Source organism: Boleophthalmus pectinirostris, unplaced genomic scaffold, assembly GCF_026225935.1.
Source record: "Boleophthalmus pectinirostris isolate CB_2022bp ecotype Guang Dong unplaced genomic scaffold, ASM2622593v1 HiC_scaffold_15, whole genome shotgun sequence".
Taxonomy (NCBI): Eukaryota; Metazoa; Chordata; class Actinopteri; order Gobiiformes; family Gobiidae; genus Boleophthalmus; species Boleophthalmus pectinirostris.
In genome coordinates this window covers 28,848,275-28,873,950 of record NW_026571070.1, presented here as the reverse complement: position 1 = coordinate 28,873,950, position 25,676 = coordinate 28,848,275, and the positions used below count along the sequence as shown (strand labels likewise).

Below are 25,676 nucleotides of genomic sequence, written 5' to 3'. Positions count from 1 at the left end.
GGCCAAATTTGGCCCCCAAGCCATAGTTTGGACACCCCTCCATAAAACAAATCGAATACAGTCCTATATTACACAAAACTGTGAGTTTTAAGTCATGTTAGAATGTTGGTATCTCTTCAAAAAAGGACCTGGAGTTGTGTTTTGTTTCATTCACACAGGTTTGAGTAATTCTTTCTTATTATTCTGTCTACATCTCCAAATCTCAAGATGTTTGTCTAATCCCTCAGTCTTTCAGGTAGGATCCATCTCAAAGGAGAAATTCAAGTCTGTTAATTTGACAAAAGTATTACTGATCAAATACTTTTCGTAGCTCAAAATGCTCTTTTCCACATTGTGATATCATGAAGATATAGTTTTCAAGTTAACAGCTCCTTTTAACTTGAGTTTAGTAGAAACTGATAAATCTTGGTCTAAAATCATCCAAATGATTCTAGTGAAACAGTATGAAGTTTAAAAACACAGTGAAAGACTTCCTCTATTAGCTTACCACATGACATCACAAAGTGGAACAGAGTGTTTTCACTTTGAGATAACTCAAACTAAATTTGCAGGATTTGTGTTTTAAACTTGCCTGGAAATCCAGAAGGATATCTCTCTGTATTTGTTATACAGACAGAGATGAGTCTGAATTTGTTCAGGCAAGTTTTAAACATGTGTGAATGAAAAAAAAACCCACACCTCCAGGTCTGTTTGTGATGAACAACATTAGAACATAGATGAGAGAAAATAGGGCAATATGGGACCTATAGTCACTTGGAATTTCCATGTAAGAATAAGGACAATCTAGTACATTTCTGGGCCATGAGAAGTGGCCATCAAAAAAAGTAAAGACACCTCAAACTAGCACAAACAGCACTTTAGAAGTGACTCTTGAGTACCTTGTTCCTCCTGTAGTGGTAGATGATGACCATGCTGATGAAGAGGAGCAGCATGCAGAGGCACTGGAAGCCCAGCACAGCCAGCCTCAGAGCCCCGTCCTCCCGGGTCACACAGGGGGTATCGTCCTTACAGAAGGTACAGCCCGGAGCACAGGGCAGACAGTCACTAGACCAGGCTTCATCTGCGTTTGGACCACTGTCGACCACTCTGCCACTCTTATCCAACCCTGTAACAAGACAAGAATGACAGGTATAATATTCAAGAGTATTATGGTTTATATACACTACCAGTCAAAGGGTTGGACACACCTTCTTATTCAATGTCATTTTTTTTTCTTTGTGTTGACTCCTTTCTTGATATACGAACAGAAGAGATCAAATATATAATGCAAGATATATGGTATCATGTAGTAAAAAACATAACTCAACAAAATATTCTCTCAGTGTGCGTCTTATGCTTCTCGGTGATCTTTTATTTGTTTTAACATGAGCACTAACCTGTGCTCATTGTATACAGTTTTGACATTTTGGGGTACCGTTCCCACTACAATCAAGTGTGTGTGGAAAAAACAGATTCAATCCTCCAACCAGCTATTGACTCTGCCTCTAACCACCTTTGAGGACAGTAAAGTACAGATCTTAGTCAGAGAAAAGAAATGGTTTGAGACGGGAGTTAAAAAGGCTATTTTTGAATGACAATCCATCTTTGAAATGTGGAGCTTAGACATCATTTATCTCCTATTAACAGCCCCATCCTCAGACCTAAATCAAAACAAGGAAAGTGATAGCCAGTATGCTAATAACCAGTATGCTAATAACCCGTACGCTAATATCCAATATGCTAAAAGGTGTGAGAGCACCCATCAGGGGCCTGAACGATTATGCAAATATGACTCAGGGGCAGTTCACACTTGTGAACTACACTACTCGTGCAGTTCAATAGAGCGAGCAAATAAACAAACAGACACTGTAAACAAGTAGGTGCGTTAGTTTCAGAGTAGTTTCAGTGTAGTTAGCTCCACCTCAGGCAGATTTATTTGTTGTTGTTGTCACATAAATTATGTTCTTTGATTCTTCTTATTATTATAGTACAGAGATGAGACCAAGTTGTTGTTTTGCAAGTCTCAAGTAAGTCTCAAATCTTTGACCTCAAGTCCAATTCAAGTCCCAAGTCAAAGACAGGCAAGTCCAAGTCGAGTCTTGAGTCACTGTCCCATAAATCCAAGTCAAGTCCAAGTCGTCTGCTTTGAGCTTCAAGTCATTTCAAGTCTTTAAACCAAAGCACCAAATATAGCTTAGATTTTTGCAATTTATATGAATTTTAAACTAAACTGTACTTAAAAAGTCATGGTTTATTTATATATGAATAAGATATGAATAAGAAATTATTCATAATGTGAATCATTATGGTCAGAATAGAAAGAATACAGATTTAAAAGTGCTAAATAACAGTTATTTTGTCATGTAGTTCTCCGTAGTACCCTCTGTTTTACTGCACTGTACTATGTATTACTGTATAATACTGTGTATTACTGTAGTACATTTGAGGATACAATATCACAGTACTGCATTTATCAACTGTAAAGAGAAAAGTATTTTCTAAAAACATACATTTTTTTAGGAGAAGCATCGAATCTTTTCAAGTCACGGGCCTAAAGTCCAAGTCAAATCCCAAGTTGAATCCCAAGTCTTAGTCCATTTTATCAAGTCACGTCTCAAGTCCTAAAAATAGTGACTCAAATCTGACTTGAATCCAAGTCATGACTTGCAAGTCCTCATCTCTCTTATATTATATTACTATTTGCAGTGTATAATAAACTAAAGATTGTTGTTTAAAAATATTATATGAACAGATTGTGCACCATATCTCATGTCTCTGTGTGTATTTATGAACAGAAACCTGAATTTGACTTTTTGTTCCCAATTGATTTAAATCTCAAGAGGGAAGTGGTCATAATGAGGCTAACAACAATAGCTGCTGAGGTTTAAGCGTTTTATCTGTGATGAAGGAAATGTGAGCTCTAAAAGTGAATGGAGCATAAAAACACAGAGGAGGTTTTGCTGTGACTCAGATGAAAGCAGCAGGCCGTGTTTACATCCCCGCTCTCTCCATGCTCCCTCCAGCCAACACTAATATTTAAAGAGGAGAATGAGTGAGGGCCATAGTTGGTATTGATGAACAAGCTCATCAGGCCCCAGTCCAATCATTACACTGTGCTCCAGGACCATAAAACACCGCAAACACCACAGACTTCACTAGGGCAGATCTCTACTTACCTCTGCAAATCCACAGCTTTACATTTTCATATAGACAAATCTGTGTGGTGATTATGAAATTTATGAAAGCGTTTTATTGTCCAATGAGAAGGTTCAGGTTGTGAAAAACGCTTATAAACTCATCCTGGTGAATAATTAGAACGCTCAGAACGCATACGGTATGTGAGGAATAACTTTGGACCGCTGCAAACTATTTAAAATGAACAAGATCTGTTTTTTTACATTTTAAGACAGGAAATCATAAAATGGTCACATTTTTATCCAGCGCTGTTCTACCTTCAAGGCACTCAAGGCACTTTACAATAGCGCACCACTCACCCATTCACACACTAGTGCACGCAGACACTGAGGGCAAGGTGGGTTAAGTGCCTTGCCCAAGGACACAACAACAGCATTCATCCGTAGGAGGCGGAATTGCACTGCCAACCTGTGGGTCAGTGGCTTTGGTAAATGGTCACATTTTTATACAGCACTTTTTCAACTTCAAGCCACTCAAAGCTCTTTACAACAAGAAACCACTCACCAACTCATACATACACCAGTGGGGCAAGGTGGGTTAAGTGTCTTGCCCAAGGACACAACAACAGCATTCATCTGTGGGAGCTGGAAATCACACCGGCCAACCTGTTGTCCAGTGGATCTGACCATTCAACGTAAACAGTGATGTTTACGTCGAGAGAAGGATTCGAACCTCAAACTTTCGGATCAGTGAACAAACACTGTTACCAACTGAGCTACTGTCATACCAATCAAGTACAGTAACTATATCAAATGTGATTAACTGAACAATGCAGGGGAAGCTTGTTCAGTTTATGGACAGTGGCGGAAGAAGTACGTGACGTTGATACTTACAGATGCTTGAGCAAAAAAAAAAAACAAAAAAACAAAAACTGAAGTAAAAGTATCACATGACAAAATCTACTTAAAGAGACAGTCCTGAATTTTGGACATAGAACCTTATTTTCTAGTGAGCCAGAGTGTTGGAGACGTGTGGAGACACTTTTTGAATATTCCATCCAGTCCTTGTATTTACAGAGGTCGCTGGTGCTAGACTAGTGCATGTCAATGGCCATAGTTATCCTGCCACTAAAAACAGTCTTACCCACTCCACAAAACACCCGAAGCAAATCTATTATTATGCCAGACTGTCAATGTAAATATCTGTGTCGATGGAAAAATTTTTGAAATAAAACTAACCTTGCATTTGAAGGATATATGTCTGAGCAGTAGTAGCGAGTTGTACTTCCTGATACAAAGCTTGGCAGCGGCGGACTGATATCATCTAGCACCTATCTTACCGACAGTAAAATTCGGCTGCTGCTGAGAAAATAGTCCCTCAACGATTCCTGCGATGCAAGATTAGTTTTATTTCAAACATTATTCTATCAACACAGACATTTACATCAACAGTTTGGCATAATAATAGTTTTGCTTTGAGTGCTTTGTGGAGTGTTTTAAGACTGTTTTTAGTGGCAGCATAACTATGGCCATTGACATGCACTAGCCTAACACCAGTGACCTCTGCAAATACAAGGATTGGATGGAATATTTTAAAAAGTGTCTCCACACGTCTCCAACACTCTGGCTCACTAGGAAATGAGGTCCTATGTCCAAAATTCTGGACTGTCCCTTTAAGCAAAAGTATTAATGTACCCATTTAAAAACGTACTTAAAGAGTAAAAAGTAACAGAATTTCATGCAGACTTTGAGATCCAATAAAGCTTCAAATGTAGTGATTTTAATAAAGATTTGTGCTAAATTTTGTTCTATAGTAACAACTGCACTTTTGATATTTTTTTGTATAGCAGTTTTTATTTGTATATTTTTGTTTGCTCAGACTATGAACATTGTCAAAGTAAGCCCCAGCCTTTTCGTCAGGTCTCAGACAATAATGGAAAAAACTTTTACTTTTCAGTCCAGTAGAGTAGAAAGTACAAATACATGATCTCAAATGTAGTGAAGTAAAAGCAAAGAGGATCCACTTTAAAACGTACTAAAGTAAAGTACATATATGCTATTTTTTACTTAAGTACATTACTTTACTACCTTTATTTTACGCTACAGTCAACCTCTGTTTATGGAGTAGCATGTAACAGTAACAGTGAATATATTTGGCATAAAACTGGACTTCAATATTTGTGGATTTTCTGGGCGATGACGTCTATACCTACTTTCATATCTGCCCTCTATCTGAAATGAAGACATCACCACATGGTCCAACTTAAACCTGACTCTTGCCTCCACTCTTGCCTGTGAGTAGTGAGTAGTAGTGCTCTTTGCTGTATTGATCTGGGGGATGTGAGGACGGAGCAGATGAAGAGGCAGGATGACAGAGCCGAGTATATGGAAGCTTATCCCTCCCTGACCTTACAAGGATTCATCGACATCATGTCAACAGCACCGAGCCGATCTATACGTGTCCATACGCAAAGTCAACACACAAGCTCAGCCGCACACGCTCATACCACACACACTCATACCACACACACCCTACCACAAACGCATCAACAGCAGGTGGAGAAAAGAACAGTGTTTCCTTGGGGAGGTCAGTTGAAACTAGAAATTTGGATTTGAGAAAAGGGTAGAATCTGGTGTTTTAAGGAGTTTTATATATAGTCTCAATAATATCATGGGCCATCACAATATACCAAATTACAAGTCTATTTGCTTCAATTCACAGTTTTGGTGCAGCAATAGACCATGATCCTTTAGTCTGTTTCGGTGCAGGCTAGATGAAAGATAACTAGTATTAAGAACTTTTAAATTTTACTTTTGACAGAACCAAAGGCTTGTCAAGGTATTTTAAAAGGAACAAGTAGAACAAGTAGGCGAAAGTGAGGAACGCAGCATGACGACTGTAGTTTTGCGAGGATTCATGTGGTTTGAAGCGACGTAGTCAGGACAGGGGCCAATTGTTTTCAAGGTGGCCTCCCTAACTATAAAGTGCTGTGGGCAACATTGCCACCCCAATCACGGATGAGTTCCCTTGAGAATATTAAAGAGCCAAGCCTTCCCTGTAGCTGCACATGTAGAGGTACTCATGCAATGCTGCGCAAGGAACCAAACGTCTTGTACTGAAATGGTTCGGCCCAAATACATGTCCCATTACACCCCTAACAACTAGCATAATCACAATTTTGTTAGCCTCTATAAAATATTACAGTGCCAATATGATATGTATATAGTGAAAGTATCGTACCAAAATATCTTTACATTCTTATAGGCTCTATTCACGCTTACATCACAAACCAGGAAGACGTTTGGAAACATGCAATGACAACTTCTGGCGGGTTCTGTTCACGGTAGTATGTTTGACAAAATCTAGGAAAAATGAGAAAATATCCCAGTTTTCTTTATCTCCATGTCATTAGAGTGTTCCAGTATGTTCGGCTAATCAGCAGTTACAACCATACCTCAGTTTTCATCTTTTCCCCACTGACATACAACTCCGAGCGAACTGGGTGCATGCAATTAGATGAGAAGAGGGTGTCAAATTCCAGATGATTCCAAACAGCACATACATATGCAGTCTTTGTTTTACCGCTGGGCACATTTACTTCAGTGGGTTTGATCACAGTTGGTCGGCGAGTGTCAGGAACTACACTGGAAGTTGTAATCGCATGTTTCCAAATGTCTTTCTAGTTTGTGACGTAAGCGTGAAAAGAGCCTATAACACTAAGTTGGCTCGTCTTCCAGCTAGGTACTCCTCATTCTGATCATACACTTTGGGGTGGGTTTCCGGGCGCTAAACAGCATGTAGTCCACATCAGAACAAAACTGTGCTAAATTTAAGACCAAATAATGAATAAAATGAATGCTCTTTTAGAGGCGATACATACTAAACTGTTAACAATGGAGTCATCTGCAGCTCTTTTTGACAAGTAAATACAGTGTTCCCACAGTCATGGAAAATGATGACACCTGCAAATAATGACACCCAATCCTCAAAACCGCGCTGTGAATCCAGTTTTAAGTGTTAAAAATAAGTAACTCTAAACTTACTTTTAGTTCCTCATGTGTGTCTCCTTGAAAAGTCATGGAAATTGAAAATGTCTTTTTCCAGGCCTCGAAAAGTCATGGAGTTGTGTAAATTCAATGAAAGTTCTGAAAATGTCATGGAATTTTAGAATCTCTTTCACGCAACTATAGCGCTCTGTTAACTTATCATGAGGCTATTATGATTATTTCTGAATGTATGAGCCTTTTGTTTAAAAGCGATGACAATTAATGCACTGACAGTATTTTGAATGTTAAAAAACTATAATCCCAAACCATAAGGTGAGTGGAAAGGGTTAACATTTCATATTTAGCCCAAAAAGTCTGATCAGTCCTACACAAGTAGGTGCCGTAAAGTCATGGAAAATTCACTTTAAGTCATGAAAAAGTTTAGAAATTTTGACAGTGAAAAAGAGTGGGAACCCTATAAATATAAAACACTAATCCAAAAACATTCATACGCTAACAACATTATTGAACATATGGCTAAAATTTAACTTAAAAATATGACTTGCTCTAATAAATACATCATATAAGCAGCTTTTGAGGTCAAACTAAGTCTGCTGTGTGCTGTCTGCAACTGATTATAAAGTGTTTTGTTGTCCAGTAATCAGGAAGTATACGTTGGCATGTCAGGTTTACCATGACAGCAAATGACAGCAAGAGTCCGCGTTCATCTCTGAAAGTTGTGAAAACCACTTATAAATTCATTGTCATGAATACTTAGGATGCTTTGAATGCATAAGGTAAGTGAGGAATAACTGTTTCAAAATTAACTAGTTCTGTTTTTCACACTAAAAGAGTCTTCCTTCTAATAAATCTTTATTTATCATCCTTTGACCTTGCGTACTTTTTAAGGTTTTAATTCTCCTTCTTTTAAACACATTTTATAGTTCAGTCTCAGTGGACAACTCGAGGTGTAAATCCGCTCTCAAAGTGAAGTCAAAATCATTAACACAAAGTTCTATAGCCTGCGCAAACTGGGTCAAAACTCCTCCCGTCCTCCTCTAATAGACCTGTCTTTACTCGCTGTAGGACTCCCACGGCGCTGTCCCTTTGGCCCTGCACAGAACCCATGACAGATCCAGACTTTGAGGAGCTTTGAGGGCCATTGTCTACCAGATCTGAGGGATTTTGCCTTTAAAAAGAAGCCGTCCCATTTCTCAGGGCTACGGCTCATCTGCAAATAGAAGGACTTAGGAGCTGGGCGCTGTTGACTCATGGCTTTGTTGGGGCCTGCAGTTGACTGGCAGCTGGAATAGGATTAGATTCAAGTTATAGAAAGGGTTGGAAAGTGACAGACAATATAAAAGGGCTAATATAAATGGACAATTGGTTATAATATTAATAATATAAGTGGGACTAAACGCCTAAACTCCACCCACAACCACATTGCAAATAGGGATTGATAAACTTGGCAGTACCTGGAGAACTAAAGGGGAGAGTGAGAGGGGAGGAGGAGCGAGGCCTGGAGGACTGAGGCTACGTTTATATGATGACGATCTGAACAGATGCAAAAGTGGCGTCGTCTTCACTTTTTATTCTGCGTTTAGACAAGCGTATTTGGGAGGAAATCTGCGTGCATATGGTGAGGCAAAAGTTTGTGGAATGCGATTGGGTATGCATGCCATCCGACATGTTTGTTTCTGTGTACTGTATGTATGTGACGTAAACGCGTATGCAATGTGCGCAGATCTGACCAGAGTTTTGCGTCTTGGGCAGTGTAGACGGAAAGGCTACAGCAAAGCATATTCAACTCTGGAGGGTGGTTTCAGATTTTTGCGTTTTTAAGCCCCAAAAACACCATCACCGTCTAAACGAAAGGCACTTCCAATAAAATATTTTAGTGTTTTTACCCACATGTGTTTTCGTGTAAACAGGCCCTAAAAGGGAGAATGAGATCGACGAGGGGCGGGGTCAGGGGGTATAAAGAACAGGTCTAACAGATATCCACTCTTCAAACTCCGCCGCTGCAGCCATGTGTTTGTAATCAGAAAAACCTGGCTGTAATCAAAGCAGTCCTGTGTGATGTCACTTAGTACTTGAAATTTGCACCCCTTTTGACTATTTTTGAACACAAAGCAAGTACAAATTTACCTAGATTGCACTAGTTTTGTCGTCAGGTTGATGCCACCTAGTGCCTCCGCTCAATTTACTTTCTCTCCAGCAACTAGGTCAGGAATCGGAATACACTAAACGGTTTGCAAGAACCCCAGAAGTTGTAGACCGTGCACCGGCCAGTCAGTGAAGAGCTGTGAAGCCATGACGTTAAACTCAAGCGCCTGTCTGGGTCCCTTTTGTGGTACAGCGCAACAGTAAACAAAGCGGTCGAGATGGATGTAGATGAAGACATACATTCTGTGTTGGCAACGATTCCTGAGATCAAGGATTTAAAGCCGGAACAAAGAGAATATTTGGTGAATTTTATCAAGGGGAAAGACGTTATTGCCCTTCTTCCTACGGGATTTGGTGCATTACATACGTCACAACCAAATAGCAGCAACTGGTTAAATAAAAAAAAGTATCCGCCTATGTTGAGCGAATGAATCCTAATGGTGTGAGGTCAGACGGTTTCCATGAAGTAAAACTGGCTGATGAATCAGGCTATGAGTTTTGAACAGTAGACATTGCAATTAAAACATCATATACACAGTTTAGTAGCAAAAGAAATTGATCTAGTGTTTAGTTCCTCTTTAAGATTTGAAAACTATGAAAGAGTAAATGTTTGTTCTACATCTTCGTATATGTGAAATCTTCATGTTAAAGGTGCAGGTCTGACCTATAACCTGAGATAGACAGAAGTTTAATATCATATTGTAGAACATTCTGGGCAAAGAGAATTCAGTTTTAGTGGGTGTTTTGGGCTACATGCACACAGAGAAGTGTATTTATGGGGTACACATGGTTTGCACAGGCTTTCTATACATTTTTACTCACATTTACCAGATTATAACAAACATAAGGAAATGGCTCAAACTGTTTAATTGTTGCTTGAAATTATATTATGAACACCGTAAGTAGGTGTTTTCAAGTGGAATTTAGCGGACTTGTTTCTCTTATTAAGTTGTTTTAGAGCAGTATAGTGATTTCCAAAATATAAAAAAAACCTATCCACATGTATCATAGAGTATAACTGTATAGTAGCAGAAAAACCATAGGATGATTTCTTTAAAATTTTGCCCCAGTGCCACCTGGGCCACCCCAGTGAAAAATGTGTGGATACGCCCCTGGCAAACAGACCACAGCTGATCTACAGTATATTGTCTAGAATTGAACCACAGAATTTCTCGCTGTTGCTGACATTGCTAATACCTATGCTGTGTAAAGCGTCTTTGGGGACAGAAAATGTCTGTGAAAAGCGCTATATAAATAAAGACTTACTTACTTACTTACTTACTATGCCATGAGATTTGTTCTGTCTAACTCACACCGAGACTTGTATCCAGTTATAGTTTCAATATTTCATAGTACAAAGTGAAGTATGTACTTGTATTGGTGACTTACTTTCAAAGCTGTTGATTGCCACTCTGCTGGGGTGGTAGAAGCCTCTCTTGCACTGGCACTGGTACTTGTCCAGAACGAAACCATAACCACGCATTGGCAAACACTGGGAACACAAAACACACAACAAGTATTTTATCAGACTGAAGAAATGATATAGGGATGGACAATGTATAAATACTGTGCATTCTTGTTACTTTATTCACTTTTGAAGGTCCTGTATTGCACAAAATGGATTCTTGTGATTTTTAAGAGATGTTAAAATGTTACCTTGTCAAAAACATACCCGGAGTTGTGTTTTGTTTCATTCACACATGTTTTTGTAACCCTGTATTATTAGTCCGTCTATATCTCAAAAGCTCCAAATGCTCTTTTCCACCTTGTGATGTCATGAAGTGGTAGTTTTCAAGTTAACAGCTCCTTTTAACTTTAGTTCAGTAGAAATAGGCAATTCCAGGGTTGAACTTATCCAAATGATTCTAGTGAAGGTTTTATGGCGTTTGCAAACACAATTGAGCACTTTTTTTTCACATGATTTGACAATTGCGCCAACTGAAATTATATGTTAACACAATCAGCATAATCATAATCTTTTTTTTTTTTTTTTTACAAATATACATTTTAAAGGGCCCATATTATGCTATTTTCTGTTCTGTTTCCTTGTCAAAAACATGCCTGCAGTTGTAATTTGTTTCATTCACATATGTGTTACCACATAAACCCTGCAAATTTACACTGAACAGAGTATTTTAAGATTTGGAGACATAGACAGACTAATAATAATCCAGGATTACTCAAACATATGTGAATGAAACAAAACACAACTCCAGGTCTGTTTGTGAAAAGGGAACAACATTATAACATAGACCAGAAAATAGTCTAATATGGGACCTTTAAACATACATTTGGTCAGTATTTAACATTTTTTTCACATGATTTGACAATTGCACCAACTTTTTACAAATACACATTTTAAAGGGTCCATATTACTCTATTTTGTGTTCTGTTTCATTCACACATGTTTAACACATAAACCTGCAAATTTACACTGTGTAGAACAGAGTATTTTGAGCTTTGGAGGCAGGCTGATAATAAATGGTTACTCAAACATGTGTGAATGAAACAAAACAACTCCAAGTCTGTTTTTGAGGAGGTAACAACATTGTAACAGAACACAAAATAACCCTTTAAAATTTGTTTAAAAAATGACTCACAAAGAATAAATTTCGCATAATAAAGGACCTTTAACTGTTGCTACATGTTGAGATGCCCTCCCATAATTCTTGCAAATATCGATTATCAGTCACAACAATTAGACCAAGATCGAACTAATAGACCAACTTGTAGTACAATATGAATTTGAGCTGCGTACTGAAATACAGTAGAATCCTTTTCCATATTTATTTCTGAACAGTGTGAGTGTGTGAGGAGACAAAAGGCCAGAGGTCTGATTAGTGAAGTCCTGCTTTAATTGTCAGTCTGATATCAAATTAGCAGAGCCCTCTCTGGCGTGATGGAGGGTGCGAGGAGGAGCTGCCCAGACAGAACTCCAGCGTCCGGGGCATTCTGAGCAGACTGAGGTCACCGTCAGCCCATAATAAGCTAGAATTGAAATCTAAATTAAGAACTGACTTTTCACTTTGCATGTTTAATTTCATTTTTATGATTTTATTCTTTCTTTGTATTTTTGCAGAATTAATTTTCAAGTCAAAACTGTATTATTTATTATTTTATTTCTATTGTAATTTGTGTAATATCCTTTTTATTTATTTTATTAATTTCCCTTTTTTTACTTTTCACTTCCAAAATTGTGTTTTGTCTATACAAGTGCTAAAAGATGGATAAATACAGTGTTTTAAATAAAGGGGCAACAGTAGCTCATTGATTGTCCACTGGCCCACAGGTTGGCAGTGCGATTCCAGCTCCCACAGATGAATACTGTTGTGTCCCTGGGCAAGACACTTAACCCACCTTGCCATACACATTGGTGTATGAATGTGTGTGTGTGAATGGGTGAGTGGTTTCTTGATGTAAAGTACTTTGAGAAAATCGGAAAGTGTTGTAAAAAAATTTAAATTTTTTTCATCTATTTTCACACCAGCATAAATCGAAATCCAGTAATTTTTTTAAACTTTTTTGTCTTGTATTATTGAGCTGCCAGGTCAAGACGGTCTAACCACACACGGACAGCTCCACCTGGATTTGTCCTCTCCTGTCGATGGCTTTAAATTCCACAGCCTTCAGAATTCCCAGGGACTTTGAACACATCGGTCTCAGTCCTAGCAGACAGATCAGGGCTCCATGATCTTTCACAAAAGGAGAATGGACGTTCCCTTGTCCTCCATCACGGAAAATTGAAAAAAGTGTCTGCCCTTAAAATGACCTTTTCCTCAATCAAAAAGCACTATGGTTTCACCGTTTTTTGAAGCTGGATTTCTCATAAATTGAGCTTTTTAAGGTCGGTAACATCAGTTGGTGTGAGCGTTTGTCCACTGATCTGAAGGTTTGTGGTTCGAATCCCACTCTCAATATAAACATCATTGGTTGAGTGGTCAGATCCACTGGCCCACAGGTTGGCTGGTGTGATTCCACAGGTGCACTGTGTAACTTTCTATTTGTTTCCATGGAGATGCAATTTTTTTGTCTGAGTTGTATTAACTATCTCTATGGAGGTTAGATCTGTGGAAAGGCCATTGCACTTATAGTTAGAATGGATGTCTTTTAGTTTATTTTTGAGCAAGAAAAACACCATTATGAATTACATTTAAGTGTGAAATGCCATACTGTGGAACATTCAAAACCAATAACAACATCTCCATTTTGTTGCACATTTCTGGTGGATGGTCCATCACCTGCTTGTCTCCATGGAGATGGGCTGGGGACAGATGAGGCTGTAACATCTCCATGGACACAAGCAGAAAAGTTAGTTGTTTTCTTGTGCAAAATATGCTATTGACAATTTGTCCCTTTGGAATTTTATGGTTCTATCTGTGTTCTGGGTAGTGTTAGCCTAATTCATCAGCCGGTTTCACTTCGTAGAAACCGTCTGACTTCGCAGACGGTAGACGGGTACTTTTTAAAATTTAACCGATTGCTGCTATTTGGTCGTGACGTATGTAATACGCCGCTAACGGGGCTAACTGGTATATTAAGCTTTTCCCAAATCCCGTAGGAAGAAGGGCAATAACATCTTTCCCCTTGATAAAATTCACCAAACATTCTCTTTGTTCAGGCTTTAAATCCTTGATCTCGGGAATCGTTGACAACACTGAATATATGACTCTTCGCTGACTGGTCTGGACTCGTAAATCCAGGGTTCTTGCAAACTGTCTAGTGTATTCCGATTCCTGACCTAGTCGCTGGAGAGAAATGAAATTGAGTGGAGGCACTAGGTGGGCTGGCTAGGGTAGTGTTATCACAATAATAAAATTTTAAGATCCAAAAATGCCATCATCGTCTAAACAAAAGGCACTTCCGTTACAATATTTTGTTGTTTTTACCCGCAAGCGTTCTCGTGTAAACGGGCCCTTAAAAGGATCATGTTACATTATTTTCTGATCTGTGTTATAATCTTGTTTCCTCCTCACAAACAGACCTGGAGCTGTGTTTTGTTTCATCCACATGTTCATTCACATGTAACATACAAACCCTGCACATTTAGGCTGAGTTCATTTCTCAGCATTTTGGGTTTTGCAGATATAGACAGACTAATAAACCAGGATCATGATGTGTGAATGAAATAAAACACAACTCCAGATTTGTTTTTGAGGAGGAAAGAACATTCTGACATGGCTTGAAGCTCACAAGAGTCAATTTTGTGTAATATAGGACCTTTACACAACCCTTCAAAATTCAATAAAGCTGCAGCTCCCCAAAAAATCCAACCGAATCTCCGTCATCTGTGCTCTTCTGTGCCCCTTTGACGTTTCGCGAGGAGGACAGGACCGGCCTGCTCCTGCTCCTGTCTGCCTCTCCGCATCACCTGCCCTCCTCTGACAGGTCCCGCCCGGAGACAGGGACCACTGTAAGTGGGAGTGGGGTGGAGGAGAGGTGGGTGAGTTTGGCCAAGAATAACCCAGACTAGGTCCCACTTGGGTCTGACGTGGCCGAAGCACGCTACCTGTCAACGCAGTACTCTGACGAAGTACTGGTCCCCTGAGTACTATGGAAGTGAAGCTTATTATAGTATACACCAGTAGTTCTTAAAGTTTATACGTCAAGTAGATGCTAAGAAAAGTATCACCAGATCTAAACCAGGTCTAAAACAGGACTAGGTAGAGCTGCACCATTTTGGAAAAAATAATTATTGTCATTGCGTTATGACTGCAGCCTGAAGTGACCCAAATCGGATTTTTTCACTCCTATGCAACCTGTGTCTGATCTTTTAATGACAGTCTGAATGACACAGATCAAATTTTTTCAAATGCGACCCAGGCCACTTGGATATGTGCTCCTAAAACCGACACATATCCGATCTTTTGACCTGCCACTTCAGTCTGAACGGCCAAAGCACATTCATCCCACCTACACATCAGGCTCAGAGTCTAGTCAAGCCAGAACAAAGAGAATGTTTGGTGAATTTTATGAAGGGGAAAGACGTTATGGTCCTTCTTCCTATGGGATTTGGGAAAAGCTTAATACAGCAGTTAGCCCCATTACATAAGTTACGACCAAATAGCAGTGATTTGTTAAATAAAAAAAGTATGCACCTACCGTCGAGTGAATGAATTCTAACGCTGTCAGGTCAGACTGTTTCTACGAACTGAAACCGGCTGATGAATCAGGCTACGCGTTTAGACAACTTCCATAAACACTGAGCACGCTCTCTGTGTGTGACGTCGTCGTGTCCTCCTATGCACATACGGGACACTTTTTGGGGGTTTAAAGTTCACACTGGAGATCACATACAAGTCACATTTAATCTGAAATGTGAACGACTTTGCAAAAAAATTGGATTTCACAAAAAATGCTAATTGAGCATTAAGCCCTGCAGTCTGAACGTAGCCTTAGACTTGGTGGGTGGTATCTGTTGGGATGCTTATTAAAAGTCCTATATTACACAAAATTTACTCTTGTGAGCTTTAAGTCATGTTATAATGTTGTTTTCCTCCTCAAAAACAAACCTGGAGACCTCGCATTAGACCTTAAAGCTCAAAACACTTTGTTACATCTTTGTGACGACATGAAGTGATCATTTTCAAGTTAACAGCTCCTTTTACCTTTTGTTCAGTAGAGATCTGCAATCTCAGTGCTGCAATGGATCCAAATGATTCTAGTGAAGGTGTATGGAGCACTTCCTGTATTACCACATGACATCACAAGATGGAAGGTTTTCTGCTTGAGAAAAGAACTCGGAGCCTAAATAAGCAGGATTTTTGAATTAAATATGTGTGAATGAAACAAAACACAACTCTGGGTCTGTTTTTTTGAGAGAAGACTGAAATTTGAACAGCAAAATTTCAGAACATGTTTAACTACAGATTTCCTATTTACATTTTAATATATGTCAGCTCTATATCTAAAAACTGCTGCACATGAAATACAATTGAATATAAGGAATAATATTATTAAGTGGGGTCCATGGTTTTTAATGAAAAGTCAAAAATTCGGTGAGATTTTTTGAGTTCTCAAACGTCTCAAAATTCCAGCTACAACTCCTTTGATACATTTTGATACCATACAGCAGAATAGAAAATAAAAGGTTAATCCAAAATAAATCAAGAATGTAAGAATGTGGTATTGGTAATTAATTCCAGAGTGTTGACAGTGATTGGCAGTCTCCAAAGGAAGCCATTTTGCGTTCTCTCTCCCGCTTCACCTGCGCTGCTGTAATTAAACAAGATGTGGCTCATGTTTTCTTTATGACAGCACCCCAGCCCCTTCCCTCTCTCCATCTCTCCCTCCATCTCTCTCTTCTGCCTCTGGATCTTTTCTCTGTAGCTCTACCGCACCCTCCTCTCTTCCATATGTAAATGATCTCCTCCTCTTTTTCCTCTTAAGTATCTTAGATTATAACAGTACAAAAGTATAAATCAGATGTAGCATATTAATACAGTTTTACTATATATGTATTTTTTGTTTGTTTCTTTTTCGTTAGTATTTTTCTTTATATATTTTCTTTTTTAAATTGTATTTTTTTTTATTATTATTTTAAATTTTTGATTGTATTGTACTTTTTTTTTTGGTGGTAATTATTTTTCCCTTGTCATACTTCTCAGTCTTCTTTTTATTTTATTTGTATTGTATTTTTCTTAATTTTTTTAATATTATTTTTATTTTTATATTTTGGGGTAGTTATTTTTCCCTTACCACATTTCTCAGACTTCTTTTTATTTATTTATTTATTTATTTTTATTGTATTTTGCTTTTTTATTTATTTATTTATTTATTTTACTTTTTTAATTAATTTTTTTGGAGAAGGGCTTTCTACAGTCTTGAAACTTCCAGCAAAACTGAATCAAACATCAAGATTATGGATGCACAGATCCGATACCGGTATCAAAAATCAGTGCCGATACTGAGTCAGCTATCAGCTCACAAATATCGATTCAGCCGATATCCTGGTTCAACATATAAACTGATGTAATAAGACGATTTACTGTTCATATCTGTATGTTATTTGAGGAGGTAACAACATTTTAACATGACTTAAAGCTCACAAGAGTCAGTTTTGAAAATACTCTTTTCAGTCTTGAGTATTGGCAGATACTTAAAGCTATAGTATCGGAATAGGTATCGTAACAGAAAAAGCTGGATCGGTGCATCTCTAGCCAAAGAAGTCTCTGAAAGCAAATGCAAAACACAAACACAACTCGTCAGCAGACTCCATGTTAGGGGACAGGTAAACAAGACAATCTGTGACCTCACTATACACAAACACACACACGCACAGATATTTTAAAGTCCACCTTCACCAGAATCACATTCTTCTAACAAAATCATATTAATTATCCTACTAATTACATGTTTTGTTTAGATACAACAAAGCACAACAAAGAGTACAGTCAGAGCCACGGGCCTATATACTGTACAAGACTGCATGTATATTATGGGATGTCCTCTGAAGCTCTCTAATTGGTTCCTGCTTTGTTCAGTACATGTGCATCTGACATATAGAGCTGACATAAAGGGAACAATAGGCAGACTTTTCTAGTTACCATGGTTATTTTTATTTCAAGACTCAAGACGCTCTTTTATTGCATTAGGCGTTTCAGCACCACGGACAGCTCACATTATACACTTTGAAACTTATCTCTGTGAAAAAGTCAGAGCTCGTAATACCAATACTATGAGTGCAGAGATGTGGTAAAGTTATAGTACTACAAAGCATGCAGGACCTTTTTGGGTCTAGTTAGCTTTCATGTAAGTATAGTAAAGAATTGACTAATTGTGAATCATAGTACTTTCATTTCTATTCCCATGTGGTCTTATCTGTGTATAATCCGTCAGTGGTACAGGTAGGTTTCATAGTGGTCCAGGAGCGTATACTAGTCTATGTGCTCTTATACTTGCTCCAGATCATTCTAAAGTTATTCAGGAAAAGTTCATTTCTGTCCTGTGAATGGGACTTTTATTGTATCGATACCTGCTCAAACTTAAATCTAGTTTCAATATTATATGTTATTAGGTTCTTTTTACAGACCAAAGAGTTTGTTTTTCATACCTGACAGTTTCGACTGCTCCCTGTGCTCTTCCTCAGAGTGGTCACGTGATGTTGCTGTGACGTGTCCGATCAGCTGAGGCAATAAAGAGGCAATCGAAATACAGAAACATGCCCACGGGACTACAAACCGGGATGAGGGGGCTTTTTTACTCTCACACACCTGAGATACTGTCCTGAAGAAGTGGGACTGCAGATGGCGCTGTCATCCTGCCTCCACCGGTAGGAAGACTGCATCAAAACCTGTTTAAATCAGCTGACCGGACACGTCACAGCAACATCACATGACCACTCTAAAGAAGAGCGCAGTGAGCAGTCCACTCTCAAGTATGAACACAAACTCTCGATCTGAAAAAAGAACCTAATAACATAAAATATTTGAAGACTAAATGAACCTCATTGGACTAGTTTAGATATTAGTTTTAGTATTGATTAGTGTGTGATATTCAATACTTTTGACAAGTCTATATGGGATACAGTGACAAAAAAAAAATCACTGTTCATTGTTCATATGGATTTTAGCGCTTTCCACATATCAGTTTTTGCTGGATTTTCTGTAGTATTGCCTATATACACACACACACACACACACACACACACACACACACACACACACACACACACACACACACACACACACACACACACACACACACACACACACACACACAGCTATAATAACCACATACTCCTCTATACAAAGTGCTTATAAGGTCATGCTCAGTATCATATAATGCTTCATCAGCTATCAGCACTCAACCAGGACCATGACCCCAACCCCCTCCTCTCTCAAAGCACCCTTTTAGCAAAACACTTACCATATATCAGTATTTTTTGCTGTACTTTTGAAGTATTTTTGCAGTATTTTTGTATTATTGACAATCTTTTTGAATACATATTTAAATGTCATCTCCTTGAAATGATATCTATGTTTTAATCAGCTCAGATTTCAGCCTTTTCTGTTGTAACTAAAAGACCAAAACTGAACAGCTACAATAACGACACACTCCCCCATACAAAGGGCCTATAGTGTCATGTTTAGCATGGTGCTTCATTTCCTTGCAGTATTATTTACAGTAGTTTTGCAATACTTTCTGCTGTTCTTTTGGAGTCTTTTTATTGTATTTTTGCAACATTTTTAAAGTATAGTTGCAGTATTTTTACTGTATTTTTGCAGTATTCTTTGCAATATTGTTACAGTATTTTTGCAGCCATGTTGCAGTCATAGTTTCATGTTTAGTACGGTGCTTCATTGCCTTGCAGTATTTTTGCAGTAGTTTTTGCTGTGTTTTTTTGCAGTCTTTTTACATAATTTTGCAGCATTTTTAAATATAGTTGCAGAATTTTTGCAGCATTTTTACAGTATTTTTGCAGTATTCTTTGCAATAATGTTACAGTATTTTTGCAGTCTTTTTTATTTATTGACAACACATTTATATATATATTTTAAATGTCATCTTCTTGGAATTATAAACTCCCATCTGTGTTTTAATCAGCTCAGATTTCAGCATTTTCTTTTGTAACTAAAAACCCAAACTGAACGGCTACAATAACCACATACTACCCCATACAAAGGCAGTAGTTTTGCAGTACTTTTTTGCTGTATTTTTTCAGTCTTGTTGCGGTCTTTATTCAGTACTTTTATCAGTGTTTTCTCAGTGTTTTTTCAGTCTTTTTGTCAGTCTTCTGCAGTATTCTTACAGTATTTATGCAGTCATGTAGCAGTCAGTGCATTGAAAACACATTTATATATATTTAAACAATCTCCTTGGAATTATAAGCTCCCATCTGTGTTTTAAGCAGCTCAGATTTCAGCCTTTTCTCTCAAAAATAAATAGCTATAATAACCGCACACTCCCCCATACAAAGTGCCTATGGGGTCATGCTCGGTTTCACATGGTGCTTCATTTCCCTGCTATCAGCTCTCATCCAGGACCCCCTCCCCAGCCTCGGCGCGCTTAACCCGGGCTGGCGTGTCCCCGTCGATAGCCCGTCTCCTTTTGTTTCATGTGTGTAAGTTAGCTGCAGCTGCCAGAGGAGATTGCGAAACAAAGAGGGGAGCTCAAATGGACACCACAAAGGAATGTCTATATATAGCCAAGGTTGAAGGTCGAGCGGAGGTCACGGAAAAATTGCTTTCTCGGAATCTTCAGGATTTTTGAATAGAATGTAGGATATGTTCAATAGAAAAACATGCTATAAAACTGGTTAAAATGAACCTTTAGCACTCAGAGTTCCATTTGAATCGATTCATGTGTGTTTGAGTAACACACTGTATTATCCTGTATTTTAGGATTGGGCGTTCAGAAAATACCAGTTTTCACCTACCCCCTATCCCCACCCACTTATCTCTGCTGGCTTTATTCACATGGAAAGAAATGGTTGTGGTTTAAAGGTGCATTGCGTATAACTTTTCCATCACCTGCTCTTCATGGAGATATTATTGCTTTGTCTGTAATGTTCCACAGATTAAGTTTACTACAGGTTACATTACAGGTCAGATCTGTGGAGAGGCAACCTTAATCACAGAGAGAATTATTGTATTCTTGAGAAACAGAAACACCCATAATGAATGAAAGCTACATAGACGTGTTTAAAGTCATACCATGGAACATTCCAGGCAAAGTAATAACATCTCCATGGAGACAAGCAGGTGATGGACCCTGAACCAGAAAAGTTGCGCAGAAGAAGAGCAAAAGTCATTCTTATTGTCTCGTCACCCCTTCAAACCTTGATGTATGCACTCCCCATCCCGTCAAGTGAAAATATCTAATGTCTTTTACTGTTTGTACTGTCTCTAATAGGGATGGACATGATTAGTCGACTAATCGATAATTGATCATTAAGAATTTCATCGATCACGTTCATTTTTAATCGACAAACCAAATGTAGGTTGCTGTGCGTAGAGTAAGGGCACGAGGCTGCGTCTGACAGCGCAAACACTGGAGTTGTGGCCTCACAGTCACATGTTTCGGCGTTTTTTGAGTATCCCGGTGTTGTCCTTGTGCAATTTCATCATTAAATGTTAAATAAAGAGCTGCGCTAAACCTGCACAAGTATAATCTCTAAAAATATGAACCATCTGCAACGCGACACACACACACAGAACAGACTCACCATCATCACCAGCAACATCCCACTGTCACATCGCATCAGTGCACAAGGAAAAAGCTGGGGGTTTTTTTTCAGCACTTAGTTTATGCAAATGAGTCATGTGGTTTTAAGTTTCATTTCCTGAAAACCAAATGTGTCAAAGCTGCATTAAACACATTATAATGTCAAACAGGCTGATGTGGTTCTATAGTGGTTATGGTTTATATGTTGTAAAGTTGAGTTTATGTATGCAGATTAGTAATAGTAATAATAATGATGATTATTTTAATATACAAATTTTAATTATTAATTGATCAACCGATTCTTAATTCTCCCAACAATAGATTTAGAAACCATAAATAATTTACCAATATCTGTGCCTTGGAAATGCAAAATGGTTGTTTATTTTTTGTTGTAATGTCATAAAGCCTTTCACATTTATATCTGTTAATCAGTTCTTCACTTTGCTTTGAGAGATTTGAACATTCTGATGACATTAGTAGTGGCAATACACTTGAAAGTCACTATAGATTTGCAAAATATTCATCAACATTACAAATTAGTGTGACTTTCAGGTATAATTTAACTGTGTATTTTGTACCGATTAAGAATATAAATGTTGTCTTTCTAACTAAAATGTCCTTTTGGTGTAATCAGCGTAAACAGCTCAGCGACAGCAGGTGAGGCTATGCGATCTGTACACCCAGGTGCACCCAACATCTGCCGGCTCTTATTGATGATGTCATTAGGAGCGGACTCCGGGGTTGAGTGCACAGTAATGAGCCTGTGATGGAGGCGAGGGGCCGCAGTTTGGACATGTATGGACCAAGGTCAAGACGGAGCCAGGGAAGATAATTGCTTCTATGTAAAGGGGCTGGAGGGTTGACCGGTCAGAAGAGTCAACATCGATTTTTGTTGTCCTAACCCACACCGCTGGATATTTGCTTGAAATGCAACAAAATGTCTTGAAAGTGCGAAAAAGCAACATTATCTGTGTCTATTTTTGTGTGATTTTAACATGAGGTACACACAGATACGGACTACAAAGCTGCATTTTTCAAGCTCCACAGAACCTGCTTTATATAATATTTTAACGCCAACACTATCAGCAACTGTACGGAGGTTAGTGATGTGACTTTCGGCTCTTTTGTCAGATCCAAATCTTTCGGATTAGTTCATTTCAAAGAGATGTTCAAAAGACTGGCTGTTTTTATATTTAATTATACGACAGAACCCAATGTGAGAATTTTAACAGCAAACTAATCACAAAGAGAAATCACCAAGGCTCAGATCTGTTTAAAATGATTCCAAATGAGAGTGAGAGTGTGTTTACCCTTTGAAATTATGCACGGTCTATATCAAATGTTGCGCTACAATAATAATAATAATAGTAATAATAATAATGCGCACGACCCCCCAAGCGCCGTTTCAGTTTAAATACCCGTCGATTTGAGCTCCCGAGGCAGAAGTGGAGTAACAAGTCACATTTTAAAAGTGTATTGGTTTTTATTGTGTTTTGACCAGTTAAAGCTTATATTGAGGATTTCTTTTTTGTTTCAAATTGTCAGTGAAAGTTCATACTACCATTATAGAGATGCAGCAGCTTTGTAATTATGAAAAAAGAAAGAAAATCCATCAGCTGTGGACGTGATAGGGCCAGATAAACATTGGCCAATAGATAACGAGGCTGTTGTTGTCAATCAAACTCCCTATGTTTCTAACATAACTGACTCATTGGCGTGCTGGGGTTACGTGGTTTACGTTTGCCTCTCACGCATTCCACATACACAAGACACCGTTTAGTCGACCAACACGGTGGTTCTTAGCGGCTTTTTCAAACTGTATGTTCCTCGCAGTTTGCACAATGTTTGTTGCGATGGGAGACGAGAATCCACGACCAGTTCGGCGCAAAAGAATCATTAATCATCATGAATCAATAGACGGCACTGCAACACGGCACTTTAGGCTGCTAGGAGCTCATTTCGATAGGGCAGCCCATTTTGACAGAACACTGGTTCCAACCATTCACATAAAGGAACCGTTCAAAAGAGCAGACTCGTTCACTAAAGGGGGTGCCGACCAAAAGTGCCAGCCACAATGAAAGTTTATTTATTACGGGTGTTACTATTGCTCAAAAATACAATAATTCTCTTTGTGAATAGAGTCGCCTCTCCACAGATCTGACCTGTAACATAGCCTATAGTCGTCTCCCATTAAATTAGATAGACAGGTTTAATCTCTAACGCAGAACATTCTAGACAATGACAAACTAAAACTTCAATTTATTCCTCACTTTTTTAATGTAGTTCTAGTGTCCTAATTACTACCTGCAAGTGCTTTTCACAACTTTCAGAGACCATCACTGCAACAACAACTAGCATGTTAACAGAGCACCAGTGTTTGACCCTCACCCTGGTTTGTGGACTAGAAAACTGCTTTATAATTGATATAGATTAGATTTGACCTTAAGGCCTATTAAATTGCATATGGTCCCGTTAATAACAATAACTTCACCTGCCAAGTCCTGATCACCAAAACCGTTCATTTTGGTGATGGTTTTGCAGGTCTCTCCTTATAGAGCGGTTTGGGCCCGTGCAGTGGCTGTGGTGTGAAGTGATTCGTCAGTCCACCTCTCCGCTCTGTCCCTCGGGGGCCTGCACTTGTTCTCCTCAATAAGCTAATTGATTGGAGCATTCATCATCATCCCATATGAAGTCTGCCCCCGGACCTGAACGCCCTACACTTCTGACAAAACACAATGTCCCCAACACCCACAGGACTCTCAGAATGCTGTGTTCAGGCTTGAGAACTGTACTACACATGTTTTTAAAGAGGGATATAAGCAGAATTTATTTGAGCTTTCTACCATGTTATAACGTTCCCTCATCAAAAACACACCCGCAGAGGTTTTATACAGTGACCAATGGGAACCAAACACACTGCAATGGTTAAGGATGTGCATTTAATTCAATTTTGATCATGATTTCAATTTGTGTGTCAAATGATTTCCAAACTCATAAAATCGAGTTGAAATTATTTACCTCCTGGCAAAAGTGAGGACCATAGTTTTGTGAGGATTCATGTGTTACCCCCACAAACACTTGGTGCCCTATGCACTGTGCGCAATATGTGTAATGGGTAACTATGATACTGATTATATCCATATATTCAGGGTGGAGCGTATTGCAGCAGGACTCATATCAGCCTCACTATTTAATAGATATTTCTGCTGCATGTCTTATTTTCTCTGCTAAAAGTTTTAGATCTGTTGCGCCACATGTAAACAGTGGTAAACAAAAGTCCTAGTGTGAGTGTGCCCTAAGTATAAGTAAAGTGTGTTTTTTTGTTTTTTTTTTAAATACAGAGATTGTAGAACAGCTGGATATATAGCTTCATTTGGATACCTTTATGTTTTTCTATGTCTTATTTCATGTTCAAAGTTTATTTTATTATAAATGTTATGTTTTGTACATCGCAAAACTATCAAAATGATCAATAACAAAGTGTTTGTTGTGGGGGGTTTTTTGAGAGAGAAATGCTGAATTAAAGCATCGTATAACTAAAAAATAACCACTTGAACAACAGTGATTTTAGTCAAAATAATTGTGATAATGATTTTTTCCAGAATCGAGCAGCCCTAGCAACGGCCAAATGTGTCTCAATTAGAGAAAAAAGCTTCAAGTACAGAAACAAAGCATCCAGTGAGTCTCTCCAATGAGCTGTTACATTAAGAGCGCCCCCTGCAGGTTTGGAGCACTTCCATTTTGGTGACTCTTTATGCAGCAGTTTAGCTTTTTTGGCGTTTTCTGAATGTGATGAAGACTGTGGAGAAGCTGTTCCTACTTCCCACACACCCTTTGTTTGTATTCACATGCATACATTTTCTGCACAGCTTTTTCAGGTGGAAAAGTGAAGCAGGTTGGACCACTCTTGCAGATCCAATCACTCCAAATCATTTCACCTTTATCCCAATTTAACTTACAGAGGCTCAGTGATTAGAGCGGTGACACCCCAACCTGAAGGTCAGAGGATCAATTCTTGTCCTTGCCCTTGTCCTTAGGCAAGACACTTAACACACATTGCCTAGTGTGAAAATGGTGTGTGTGAGTGATGGTGATGGTTGAAAGCTTCTGTCAATCTGCCACCAGTTAAGCTGTATAACCTTATTATTATGACTTTATCCCTCTGTTTCTGTTTGAGAACTGTAGAATTTGAGTATGAGGCCTATTCAAAGGATGACTTCTTCCTGTTTTGGACTATAATTGATATTT

At 38.5% G+C, this 25,676-nt stretch overlaps 1 protein-coding gene across 1 annotated transcript in view; it reads right to left on the bottom strand.

Annotated features, from left to right (window-relative positions):
* Positions 1-25,676, bottom strand: part of gpr158a (G protein-coupled receptor 158a) — a 108,268-nt gene that overhangs the window by 52,063 nt on the left and 30,529 nt on the right. The window contains exons 4-5 of the mRNA XM_055150829.1: positions 10,656-10,758; positions 879-1,105 (exon numbers count right to left, since the gene is read on the bottom strand). Of these exons, the coding sequence (XP_055006804.1) occupies positions 879-1,105; positions 10,656-10,758 (330 nt within the window). The remainder of the gene's footprint in view (positions 1-878; positions 1,106-10,655; positions 10,759-25,676) is intronic.